General features: G+C 46.6%; 1 protein-coding gene across 1 annotated transcript in view; it reads right to left on the bottom strand.

Moving 5' to 3' along the window:
- Nucleotides 1–218: 218 nt before the first annotated feature.
- LOC146200488 (COMM domain-containing protein 8-like) overlaps nucleotides 219–14,345 on the bottom strand; it is a 33,704-nt gene continuing 19,577 nt past the window's right edge. Inside the window, exon 5 of the mRNA XM_084595533.1 lies at nucleotides 219–1,117. Coding sequence (XP_084451659.1) covers nucleotides 1,094–1,117 — 24 coding nt within the window. The 3' untranslated portion in view covers nucleotides 219–1,093. The remainder of the gene's footprint in view (nucleotides 1,118–14,345) is intronic.

Genomic DNA, 14,345 nt, shown 5'->3' with positions numbered 1-14,345 from the left:
CACATCCTTTTTACACACACGCACGCACACGCGCACACACACACACACAAGCGCGCGCAAATCAAGTGAGCGCTCAGGGCAGCTCGAAGCTGTCATGCGTTTGAATGTGCTTGGACCCTTCGACGGCCAGCCCGCCAGCCTATCCTTTCACCCTCCCCACGAATTGGATTTGAGAGATATCTTGCAGCCCCCTCTGACTCCTTCCCAGTAGATCGACAAAAGAACAAAAAAAAGAAACACCGACAGGAGACGCAGAAGTGACGTAGACAAAGTCAATTTTCTGTCACGTGATTGTCTGCCCAGGATCTGCAAAAATATTCTTCCGCCTTGCACAGTGTCGCCAGCAGAAGTCAGTTTCGGTTTCGCGACAGTTCGGTTTCACTGTCGGCAGAGTTATTCAGCGACTTTCGGAGCAGGCATGGAGCAGAAGTAGGCAAAAAATCTATTTTGTAGCAGCATGTAGCAGGATTTCTAGTTTGGCGCAATTGGCGCAGCAGTTACACCACTGCTTAGTCTTCAGCATATTGTTTTTCACGCCTACCTTTCTACTTTCCTTGTCTAGGTGATCAATCATTCTTTGCAGTTCATCCCCTGAGTTACTCAGCAAGGTAATGTCAGAACAGTAATTTATTACTATTACAGCATTTTCTTTCCACTTTTACGACTCACTTTTTAATACACAGATTATTAGTAATTGAATGCTGAAACAAAATAGTTGCACTACCAAAATTATTACCCCAAGGAAAAGGTAACTGACGCATCATGAAATTTGCAGAAAATGCAATTCATTAAAGTAATCAGTTACTAGTAATGCAGAGCTCTGCCCTAGTGTCACCAACCAGTGGTAGCACCACGCAATGCAGTGGAATTCAGAGCAGCTCAGAAACGTGACACAAAAGCATGCCGAAATTAACATTTCATGCCTACCAAAGCGAGGACTCCGAATATGGGAGTCCACAAAGGTTGACAAGTGATACCCATGATTTGCGGTATATTTTCTATCTGCTGTACACAGTTGACAATGATGGATGAAATGATGCACCCCTTCTCATACGCACTTGTAGTCACTTGGCAGTAGAGTTCCACTTGCCCCTCACGCCTTAAACTGCACCACAGCCTGCAAAGAAAGAAGAATGCCATGTCATGTAGTTTAATCTAATTTACAGTATTCCAGGTCAGGGGACCGGAATACTGTAAATCTGATTCTGTAAAATTTGTTCAAAAATGTGAGCATAAACACATATTTCATAAAACTGTGCACCAGCAGACACAGTGCTCTTGTTCTCTTTAAGTTTATTTCACTTTTTTACAGAAGCCATGAAGGGAAGCGAGAGCATTATTAGAATGTAACTGATGTAGCGGTGCAAATTTTTGTGAAGGCTGCAACAGTATATAATTAGTTATACAATCCACTGACACCTTGGCATAATCCATTACCTTTCTCTACCTGCTTGAGCAAATTAGCCCAACCGCGATGGCGATAGTTATGACATTCCACGTCGTTTAGCAAAATGCTCTCTACACCCTCTCATTTCAGCGATATGATGAATGAAGCTCGTTTCCATTGCTCTAAAGTATTTGTTGATCCCAATCAATTCTACTGACGCAGGGTATCATTCAATCACTGCAATATTGCACTAAACAAGTGCCATTTATAAGCTGAAGAGAGCCCAAAGCTTTGCTTCAGACCGAGTTAAAAATTGCATCTTCAACTTCAAAAAGCTCAGTACATATTTATTCGTCGTTGAATTGAGGCCAGCTGTGCCTTGAGTATTATTCTGCTTTCTATTGTAAAATCAGTACTTAGTGCATTTTTTTTGATGTACATACTATTGTTTTGCTTTTAACCGCACTTATAACACCATGCTAAAATCACCATGTGCTTATTGCAGCATCTATAAATAAGTAAATAAATAAATTAAGGCATGTTCAGAGTATGAGGTCTGCAAAGCCATGTGTGTACTTTCTGCACACTACACTTCCTATGGAACTGCTTGCAATCCTTAATGTTAATTTTTAGAATTCCAGACTGCCTATCACACAAAATTGAGACTAACCAGGCCTAACATCAAACATTAACGATCTCATAAAACTCGTCAACACAGCATGCACTGCTTGCAGCCAAGACACTTAATGTATGGCTGGTCACAACTACAGATTTAGCATGCAAGTAAGACACAGTGACTCTGTCCAATGATAGAGTTTTCTTCTTTTGCCACACGCTACACAGGCTGTATTTATTGAGGCATATTATAATTTGAGTGTCAGGATGAAACACTATCTCATTCCCCTCACCACACACTTTCCAAATAGAGCCAGTGCTTCGAGCTACTACTAACACTAAGTGAGAATGTAATGCCTGAAGCGCCGACTCAAATGCACTAAAGGAGCTAAGACAAGTCTCACACTTTCTTTTCATCACCATTTGTAGTCGTTCTTACCACGAGCACAAGTCAGATCACTGGAAAGTCAGAAAAGTTACTTTAGTATGAATGAAGTACCTATTTACTCTGCCAAAGCTCTTTATCACACAGTGCACATGGCGATTTGACTGAAATAGTACTTAAAGGGCAGCTGCATCACTTAAAAAAAAAAAAAAAAAAGAGTTCGGAATACAGATATATAGTTTACAACCCCCTGAACACGAATACGACGTTAAATTTAGCGATAAGTGACCGCAAACCACTTTTTAATCAGAAAAACGTGCACCAGTGCCGTGGAGCGTTTTGAAAGTGGCGCTCTTGTCTCTGATTGGTCAAGCGCGCCGTGACGTCAATGACGGCGTGCCATTGAGTGTTAGCGGCGGTCCGAGTGATTGTACATGCATGCAAGTGCTTTTCTGTGGATGTATGCCACTGAGCATGCAACGATCACGCTGCTCAGGGGAATATGATATTGAGCCGTACTTGTTCGAACCAGCGGCGGCTTCGGAACAAGGTGACACTGGCAGCAGCAGCGACATGACGAGCGAGGTGACAGCGCTAACCATTTCCTGCATGGGAAATTCACACTGGTACGTACCGCTGCGCTGCACTGCTGTATGCGCCTGTGATCCGCTCTCAATTGAACATATCTGCGTTACTCGTGCCCTAAATCTCCTGCCTGACTCGAATGAAGCAGTGTCACATCAATGCGCTTGATGTGCCGATTGTAAACAAATGAACTCATCCAGACGAGCCATCACCCCAGTTTTGTTGCGTGAATTTAGTCATTTATATGTCAACAAGAGCAGCAAAAGTCATGCTCTCAGCTCCCGCAACCTCGAGTACGCACACATTTTATTCTGGTGGGATTTAGCAAATTAACGCGGGAGCACGGTATTGACGAGAAGCCAGGCCGCTGCCTTGCTGCGCGCGCGTAATCCCATTTAGAACACCGGTAAAAATACCGAAACGCTAGGACAGCTATCGGCAGTCACGCGCTGCCATGTCGCAAGTTTAGCGCACTTCATTTAGCTGCGCTTAACATTGTGACTTCGACCACAGACATCAAGCTGCCCCGATTTCTTTTCTTAATTGGGATAGTTGCTGAAATGAGTCTGACAGTGGGTAGCTCAAAAGAAAGATGAACACAGAAGGTAGGGGGACGAGACACACACTAGACTTGCGACTGAATTTTACTCCGGAAAGAACGAGTTTATACGCATTTTTTTTATCTTCATCCAGGTGCAACCAAGGAAGATAAAAAAATGCATAAACGCATCCTCTTCGGAGTAAAATTCAGTTGCAAGTCTAGCGTGTGTCCTTGTTCCATTGACAGAGATATATAACGCGCCCCAGTCCGACGCGCGCGGCTAGAGCGGTCGTTCACGTTCTCCCGGTTCAAGTTACGAAGCACGGCGCGCACTTCGTGCACTGGGTGCGGCGTTGGGGTTCCTGGCTATGCATGAGCGCGTGGAGAAGGTATGGCACTCCTCACGTTCCACTAATTGCCCACTCCCTCCTCTTAAAAAAAAAAAAAAGAAAAGACGTCCTACTCTCTGACATTACTTCTCACAGTTTTCCAGCCGCGTCAGCGGGCGCCAATGCTGAATAGTTTTACTTTCACCTGTGCCTTCATCTGCCCGGCCACCCATCTGCCCCACAGAACAAAAAAAACAAACAGAACAGAAGAGCAATATGATGTATTGGGCCTCTTAGAGTTTTCTTCTTTTTGCGAAAGCAGCTCTTGGCAGCGGAGAGGTGCTCTTGTGTGCGAAGACAGAAGGCACAGCACCGGTTTTAAATCGCACAGATTTGATCGGTATCCCAAAAGATCGCATCAACGACAAGCTTTGGTGATAGTCACTGTCGCGAAAATGATCTGAGCAGGTCACGGACGATTTTGTAGGCTTGAAACCCTTCCTCTTGACCGCGGCAACCCACTGCGCCGATAGCTTGCGCTCCTTTGGGAATTTATGAAACACGACATCCTCTCGGCCGCCAATGTTCGTGCAGCCATAGGCTGCGCAGAACCACGGCATGGTCGTTCTTTTCGTGAAGAACGGTGCAAGATGCACGGAAAAAGCTTGCGGTAAAGTTCGCAAGAAGAAAACAAGCGCGAGACAAGAAAACGGTTGCACTGCGTAGCCTGCAAGCGACAGGCGATGCACGGCCTGGTCGGGCAATAGAAGCGGAAGAGAGGCAGACGCCGTCCTTGACGTCACTACCGCCTGTCGTACTCCTGTCGTCTTGCTACTGACATCCCCCCTCCAGCGCTGTGCACTGCGGAGAAGCCTGAACGCGGTAGCAACTTTAATCGATGATTACGTCACTATTTCAAAATCTAAAGCCAAAATATTTCGTATACTTAACATACAAACCCTGCAGATTCGACCCTCTGAAGCGCATCAAATTCTAAAACCGGTGCAGCTTCCCTTTAATGAGCACTTTTCCTGTCCATGCTGAAAAGCTAAGGGGCCGAAACACATCTATCCCAATAAAGGTCAACACAAGCTCAGCTAATTTTTCATGGATACAAATTATAAGTTATAACAAATCATCTAAGAGCACAGCATGCATTTATACCACAGTGTCACAGTAAAATATCATAATAATTGGTTCACAGGAAAGGAAAGGCGTAGTCTCGTGACACTTGTTCTGTGGACACTTGAACCCTCCATAAGAGAAAGGAGGAAGGTGGGAGTGAAAGCAGAAAGAGAGAAAGGGGCGTAATTTCGACCACCTGGGGATCCTCAACGCGCACCGACATCACACAGCGCACGAATGCCAAGCCGCGATTCGGTGGAGGCAAAACGAAGTATACAACTGCATTATATAAGACATGTCGAATGTTTCTTTTCAGCTTGTCTTATATTTGTGGAACGGACTTCCAAAATGTCAGTATAGCACAAAATGTAAGAGTGTGAACATCTTTTGCAATGTACTACAGCCTAGAGGCAATGAGAGCATCGACGAGAGCCTGGCTTCTCGTCGATACCGCGCTCCCGCGTTAATTTGCTAAATCCCGCCAGATTAAAATGTATACATACTCGAGGTTGCGGGAGCTGAGAGCATGACTTTTGCTGCTCTTGCTGACGTATAAATGACTAAATTCACGCAACAAAACTGGGGCGATGGCTCGTCTGGATGAGTTCATTTGTTTACAATCGTCACATCAAGCGCATTGACGTGACACTGCTTCGTTCGAGTCTGGCAGAAGATTTAGGGCACGAGTAACGCAGATATGTTCAATTGAGAGCGGATCACAGGCGCCTACAGCAGTGCAGCGCAGCGGTACGTGCCAGTGTGAATTTCCCATGCGGGAAAAGGTCAGCGCTGTCTCCTCTCTCGTCATGTCGCCGCTGCCGCCAGTGTCACCTTGTTCCGAAGCCGCCGCTGGTTCGAACAAGTATGGCTCAATATCATATTCCCCTGAGCAGCGTGATCGTTGCATGTTCAGCAGCATACATCCACAGAAAAGCACGTGTGTGCATGTGCAATTGCTTGGACCGCCGCTACCACTGAATGGCACGCCATCATTGACGTCACGGCGCGCTTGACCAATCACTGGCAAGAGCGCCACTTTCAATACGCCCCACGGCATTGGTGCACGTTTTTCTGATTAAAAAGTAGTCTGCGGTCACTTATGACTAAATTTAGTCGTATTCGTGTTCAGGGGGTCGTAAACTGTATATCTGTATTCTGAACTCTTTCTTTTTAAAAAGTGATGCAGCTGCCCTTTAACACAATGCACCGGTGTACAAGAAAAAAAAATTGGTAGTGGCTTAGCTTGGCTATGCAGAGGTATACATAACGTTATCTAAGGTTCAGCTGCACCGGTGTACAAGAAAAAAAATTGGTAGTGGCTTAGCTCAGCTTTGCCAAGATATACATAACGTTAGCTAAGGTTCAGCTGGTTATTTCTAGCTGGAATGCGCAGACCGGCGAGGCGGGCACGTGGTGGTGGCACAGTGCACGGCTCTGGTGCGCCAGCTCCATTGCCGTGTGATGTCACTGCTTCTCTCACGCAGCATGGCTCTCCAGCACCTTGGCCAGTGTAGCTAACGCTACAAAATGAAAACAAGCCGTGATACTGCCCCACCAAGCCCCGATATGACGTAACCAGCAAATTCCGATGATGTCACATGGGAGGTTTGTGCCCTATGGGTTACGTGTGGTTACGTGCGCTGACCAGGAGCACTACTAAAAGTTTGTAAATTATCAGCCTCACGCAAAGCTTTTAAATTTGGGTCAAATACAGGTAAACCTCAATGTAGCAAAGTAATTTGGTTTTCACAACTTTGTGTCCATAGAATACCACATATTTTTAGCCACAGTATAACAAAGCAAATTTTATCGCACTTTCAATGTAGTGAAATTTCGTTGCTGCCTCAAAATGAACCACTGGAAAAATTGTGCCATGAGTGCAGAAAGCTGAGAGGAGCATGTACTGAGGCGTGCACAAGAGCGCGTGTGTGAAGATGCGCTGCCCAGAAGACAGATGAATAGCGCATGGCAGACGTAAAAATGTAGGCAGTAGCGGAGCGCGGCTTCGAAGCAGCGACACGATCAGAAAGTTCAAGTGGGAGGTGATGATATGTCCGCGTCGTCCCCATCACGCACATAATGCATAATTACACCACAATTCAAGGCTTTCACTTTGAATGGTCTGTGAAATGTTCTGGAGGGTTCTCCGCATGCCAGATAACAAATTTTGATGTTGCGACATTTCAGTTTAACGAAGTAAATGACAGATTTTACTGACTCTGTTATATCGACTAATAACTGCACTCACAAAGATGACACACTAGAATATTGGAGAAAGTACTGTTTCAGAGGCAATGGACCCGTAGCATACACCAGAGTGCAGTTCATTATGGGCACATGGAACGTGCAACAAGGTGGTGGGACATGCACAAGGCAGCAAATGGCTGTGTGAGGCGCATGCCAGTGGCATAGCACACACAGGGGTGAATATGCCATTCTCCTCACCCATGAAGTCACTGCCTCGTGCTGAGGCAAACAATGAGAAAGTCAGGGCTGCCTGTGATGGAAATTCCTAGATGTGGCCCCAACGTAAAGGCCTATGAATTCCCTGACCGCTATAAAGTTGCCAACCAATATTTCGGACCTGCCTGAAAATCCGGACCTTGCCATGGCACCATCACGCACTCCATAGAGTCAATGTATTGTCACGCTACTGACGAGAAAGGATTGTACTGGTGTGGCAGAAGAAGAGGAAGAAGCTTTGGTGTCTGGGGCTAGTAGGCTTCCCCTTGTCCCACTGCTGCGTAGCACTGTAAATAAACCCCCTCTTTCTTATTTAAACGTAACAACTTGGTGGAGGTGCTGGGTCTTCGATCTTCCGCATGATCAGCGCCGATCTCAGCTCACCTCAACGCCATACTCTTGTGGATATTCTTCTACCCTTTTTGCCTATGTTTGACTTACCATCATACCATCGACACTGGTTCGGCTCGTCCCATTCGTCAAAAGCCATATCGCGTGTCCCCATCTGAGCGCAAAGTCATTCATGAGCAAGTGGAGGACATGTTACGGAAGAAGGTGATACAGGAGTCATCTAGCACCTGGGCTGCCCCTGTTATTCTCATACGCAAGAAAGACGGTTCGTGGCGATTCTGCGTCGATTACCGGCGTCTAAATTCTGTTACGAGAAAGGACGTCTATCCTCTTCCTCGCATAGACAATGCCCTCAACTGCCTCTCTAGTGGGTCCTATTTTTCTTGTCTTGATCTCATATCTGGCTACTGGCAAATTTCAATGGACCCTGCGAATAAAAAAAAAACAGCCTTCGTAATGCCAGATGGCCTTTATGAGTTTAATGTTATGCCATTCGGGCTGTGCAATGCACCTGCCACATTTGAACGCTTTATGGACCCAGTTTTGCGCGGCTTAAAATGGGACATTTGTCTTTGCTATCTGGACGATGTTGTCATATTTGAGAAGTCCTTGAACACAATGACCGTATAGTACGCGTCTTGAATTGTCTGCACAACGCCGCCCTAATTCTAAACTGGAAAAAGTGCCGCTTTGGAGAGCGCTAAGAGCTGGTGCTAGGACACCTTGTCAATGGTGATGGTGTAATGCCGGATCCCCAGAAAACTGCCGAAGTTGAGTCCTTTAAACCCCTGCAGACAGTGAAGGAGTTGTGCAGTTCTCTAGGGTTGTGTTCGTATTTTAGATGCTTTATACATCGCTTTGCTGACGTTGCTTACCCAATGACGTGCCCTCTCAACAAAAACTCCCCTTTTGACTGGACACCAGACTGCGACGCGTCATTCCGTCAACTAAAGTTTCTTTTAATATCGAAACCCATCCTACGTCACTTCGATCCTGCTGCAGTGACAGAAATTCACACGGACGCTAGTGGAACCGGTCTCGGGGCAGTCCTTGTCCAACGGCGCGATGGACGAGAGCATGTTATCGTGTACACAAGTCGTACCCTGAGCAAGCCTGAGCGAAACTACACAGTCACAGAACAGGAATGCCTGGCTGTAGGTTTCGCTGTGCAGCGTTTCAGTTCATATTTGTACGGGCGGTCGTTTACTATCGTAACTGACCATCAATCACTCTGTTGGCTGTGGAACCTTCGAGACCCATGTGGTCGCCTCGCACGCTGGGCCCTCCGGTTACAGGAATATGACTTTGCCGTGGTGTACAAAAGCGGGAGGCATCATGCAGACGCAGATTGTCTTTCCAGGATGCCAATGGCCACGACTGGACCTGACAGCGATGATTTCGACAATTATATATTGACCCTCGAGCCAGCGTTTCCCGACACAAATGTTTTCAGAACGGAACAGCAAAGTGATAGCAGTCTGCAGCCTCTCTTTGCCGCCGCCCAAGCCAGCTCAGCTACAAGCCGTTTTTGTGTGCGTGATGGCCTCCTATGGAAAAAGAATTACTCGTCTGTCGGCCAGCGATACCTACTCGTAGTTCCCAAGACACTTTGCTCGGACGTATTGTGTGTCATGAATGATGATCCAACTTCAGGGCATTTGGGATCGGTTCGAACACTCCACCGTGCTCAAGAAAGATTTTACTGGCCCAAAATGAGCTCGACGATTAAACAATAAGTTGCCAGTTGCAAGCAATGTCAACGCCACAAACGTCCAACTGCAACTCCATCTGGCTTGCTGCACCCTGTGAAGACCCCGACAGCTCCATTTGATCAAGTAGGCATTGACCTTGTAGGTCCGTTTCCGAAGTCCATGGATGGAAATCGCTGGATTGTAATCTGCGTGGACTATCTCACACATTACTGTGAAACCACCGCTCTTCCATCTGTTATGGCTCATCAAATGTCGCTTTTCTTGCTGCACTCAGTCATCTTACGACACGGGCCGCCACAAATTGTCATCACTGATCGGGGCCGACAATTCACTGCAGATGGTGTTGAAGAGCTCATGCGCTTATGCGCTGTAACTTCCCGACACTCGACGCCATACCATCCCCAGACAAATGGCTTGACTGAGTGCATGAACAGAATGCTTATCAACATGCTAGCCATGTATGTGGATGCCGGGCATAAGAACTGGGACACCATACTACCCTTCATCACGTATGCGTTTAATACCGCCACGCATGAGACAACTGGGTACAATCCATTCTTCCTGCTGTATGCCAGACCACCACGCTACTCCCTGAATACTATCATGCCCTTCTCAAGCCGTGAAGACCCCTGCCTGGCTGAGACCCTCTGTCTCGCCGAAGAAGCTCGGAGAATCGCTCGATTACAGTCTGGTGCTTCACAAGAACGTTCTAAAGTATGATACGATGCCAGTCACTGGTGGGTCACATACTCCATAGGCGATTTAGTCTGGCTGTGGCGTCCCATTCGGAGCTGTGGGCTACATCAAAAACTCTTGGCCCACTATGACGGTCCATATGTGGTAGTTAAACGCATCAGTGATTTAACTTATGCAATAGCCTGCCTTACAGCATCTGGTCGACGGTCTGCCAAAACCAAACTATGTCATGTTGCCCACTTGAAGCTGTGTCAGCCTCGCACGACTCACGAATACGCCCAGAGGGCTTAGGCTGAGTAGGCGGGAAATTCCACGCTACTGACGACAAGGAAGGATTGTACTGGTGTGGCAGAAGAAGAGGAAGAAGCTTTGGTGTCTGGGACTAGTAGGCTTCACCTAGTCCCGCTGCATAGCACTGTAAATAAACACCCCTTTTCTTATTTAAAAGTAACAGTATAACACCGACCGAAATTTTAGACATTTTAAATCCTTCTCATTCGATTTTTCAGACTTTTTCTTTCGATTCGCAACTCAAGAGCTACCAAAAACGTAAACAACGCCGATGCCATTTTGCTTTTCTGGCCACTGCCATTTTAGTTTTCTGCAGCCTCGAACCCACGTGTCATATCGTCCGATCAGAACCTCGCATACCCGGTATAGCCTCACTAGCAGGCACCACTTGCTGCCCCTTGCTGCACCGTCCCACCGGTGCCAGCTGGCCAGCTCTGCCGTGCTGCTGTCGTGCACAGTCTTCAGTCGCCGCGGTTGCCATTCACGTGTTGTGTGTTGTGCTGTTTATGTCGCCGCATCAACTACCGGGCACTAACTCCAGGCGTTATCCAGACACTCAAGCACCTCTTTGGTCATGCGTGCTTAGTCGTATGGTGTTCTGCGTGGACAGCGGCAAAACCAACAGTGTCGACTTGTCTGCACTCGGCATGCTTTCCAATGCATGGAAAGTGGTGACCGAGGAGACACTGGGGAATTCCGCCACGCTGGTTTCGCGATCAGAGATGAAGTGCCGTCGTCATCCGATGATAGCGCCAGTGAATCCCATCAGCCATCTTCATCTGCTGACCTCATCGAGCACTTGCGCGCTGCAGGAGCCGTTCTCATGGAAGTGACGCTGGAGCAGTTTACTAACGCTGACAGCGAGCTCTGCGCTGAACTCACTGACGACGAAACTATTCGCTAGGTGCTTGAAAGTGATGACTTGGGCTCCGACAGTGAGGAGCCAGAGGCTGTGCTGCCAACTAGCAGTGAACTAACCTGAGCTCTGATGGTGCTCTCTGCTGTGTACAATGAGAATGTCACCCTTGCCAACATGCAAACCGACTTGCTGTATTTACGCGCATAATGCTCGCTCCCCCAACATTGAGCGTCAAAAATAGGAATTATTTTTCCTCGCATAATCATCGCACTACCAATATTACCACCGCGAGAGTCGTCTGCTAGTAGTAACAAGCGCCATTCTTTGGAGCACTACTGAACCTAGCTGGCCTCATTGTGTGCACACGCTACCAGGCAGCGATAGCATGCTCGGATCATCATCATCATCGGTTATGCTCACCTTTGTTTTTTTTTTTCCATGATGCTCGTAGTCGCCGCCATTTTGCGAGGTGTCTCAGCGTCTCGTTGCCATTCTTTTTTCGTTTTGTCCGTGTTACTTGCTTTGTTCCACCGTCTACCGTGTTCTTGGTGCCGCATCGCGGTGGGGCGGTACGCAAGTTATAAAGCTGCTTTAAAGCTGAAAGCTTTCGAGTACGGGCTACAGCATAGCAAATGCGCTGCCAGCAGGCACTTCGACGTCAACGAGTTCTGCGTAGTGCGCTACTGGAGACAGCGAATGAAGTGCCGATACAGACTCTAATAAAGTCTCTGATCAAGAGTAGAACTGTATGGTCTGCTGTGAGCATAATACCATGGAACGCGGGGAGTGATGATGAGGCTGCGTGTGGTAAATAAAGTGCTTTAGCAATTTGTGCTTTTGGCGACCCTGTACTTTTATAAGAAGGGTAAGTTTTGCTTGAAAGTAATGTTTTGGTTATATTTACAATAGCTGACCTAAAAATCCCGATTCGCACCTGTGCTTTTAGCGCTTCGAAACGTTTGCTCGAAAATTTTCCCCGCATAATTATCGCACGCCCCAACTTAGTATCAGTTTTGCTTAAAAAAAAGTGCGAGCATTATGCGAGTAAATGCGGTACTTGTACGGCAACGTAGTGCCCCGCAGAGGCATATTGACTGCTTTTTCAAGCCGCTCGCTAAATAAAGTGACTTTTTTTGCGTGAATTCGTTTTTTCTTTTTGGACTGCTTGATTTTCCGGACGCTATTTCGGCCCCTTGAGGGCCCGAAAAATCGTTCGGCGACTGTAAGACCAGCCACTGATGCTGATGCACGCAATGTGAACTCATGCTGGACACCTCATGGTGTGAACACTTCTCGTCTCTTCACGATAACTCCTGCGTGCTCTCTCTGTCTATTGTAAAGGCGTGTCTGCCGGCCCTCTCTCCGCTTCGCACCTTTTGTATATAATATAAACTCTACCTTTTCTTCTACCAAGAAAAAAGCCTCGGAGCATCCTTTCACGCAATGGGTTGTCCCTGGCCTCAACACTGCCGAGAATGACATCTAACTTTCGGCAGCGGGTAATATTAATTCCGCAAAATGCAAACAAAATATCTGGAAAATTCCAAAGCAAACATTAAATAATACTTCAGCATGCACCTTACATTCTATCCAGAACCAACGAGGCGTGTGTTTTTTTTTTTGTTTTTTTTTGCTGCTCTTTTGGAGGTAGCTAACACAACCTTCATTACCAGGTTTAAAAGGTGTCATGAGAATTTGGGTTAATTATGAACATCACTGGGGCAAAGCATATAGAGTTGCTGCATGAGCTAAGAGAAGGGCAAATGGGTGCACAGCTCAGAACAGCAGCAGCATATCAGGGTGGTGGCAGCTGTTTCTCCATGGCAGGGCATTAAAGTATCATAGGCTTGACATTGATCACATATCTGAAGCCTTACCTCACTGGTGCATGCCCTAGTTCTGTATTTTAGACTGACGCTTGCCTGCACATGTGCAGGGGAGGGGGACAGAGGACAGCTATGTTTGGCCCAAGCAGTTGGGGGGGGAGTGAATTATAGTATAGTAATAATGTACTTCCTTTCAGATTCTTCTTTTTTATAAAACTCCCTTTGCACATTATACCGGTGCCAATAAAGTAAAACAGTCATTTTTGCATCACAGTGCCATTACTGCTAATGTGCATATCAAAAATAGTGTCAAAACAGAGAAAGTGGCTCATAAAGCACAATTGCGTGAAAAATGATTGGGCAAAGTTTCCCTACAATTTCGGGAAACTGGAAGCATCACAGAACTAATGAAGCTGCATCCTCGGAATCATTAAATGCAACATGCAGTTTGCCTTGTTTCTGCAGAACTGAGGACTTCTCTAGTACTCTGCAATGCCAACTGAAATACAAACGAGATGCAAGACATCCAAAACTATGCTCCTGGACAACTTTATGTGGCTATGCAGGCAGAGGGCAGGCAGAGCTTTCCTCACGATGTTACTACACAAGCAGTTCTAGCATATCTGGCCTCACTTACGCTTTCCGTTTAATCTCCACTTTTACTTAAAATAATAGTTTTTGAGGTGCCAAAGACGCAGAAATAAGTTTTTTTACACCGATGATGGTCAAAGTGAGCATAAATATGCAGTTAATGAATAACCCATGCTATGCATACCTTGTCGCAACATCATCATCATCATCATCAGCCTGATTATACCCACTGCAGGGCGAAGGCCTCTCCCATATTTCTCCACTTAACCCGGTTCTGTGCTAGCTGCATCCACTTGACCCCTGCGAACTTCTTAATCTCATCCGCCCACCTAACTTTCTGCCGCCCCCTGCTACGCTTTCCTTCCCTTGGAATCCAGTTTGTTACCCTCAGCGACCATCGGTTACCCTCTCTTCGCACTACATGTCCTGCCCATGTCCATTTCTTCTTCTTAATTTCCACTAGAATGTCGGTAACTTGAGTTATTTCTCTGACCCACTCTGCACGCTTTCTATCTCTTAATGTTACCCCTACCATTTTTCGTTCCATAGCCCTCTGGGTTGTTCTCAACTTAAGTAGAACTCTCTTGGT

The sequence above is a fragment of the Amblyomma maculatum genome, chromosome 2 (genome assembly GCF_055883805.1).
Source record: "Amblyomma maculatum isolate TAMU_Amacu chromosome 2, ASM5588380v1, whole genome shotgun sequence".
NCBI lineage: Eukaryota > Metazoa > Arthropoda > Arachnida > Ixodida > Ixodidae > Amblyomma > Amblyomma maculatum.
Note: the sequence above shows the minus strand (reverse complement) of the source record. Positions and strands in the feature narration are given on the sequence as shown.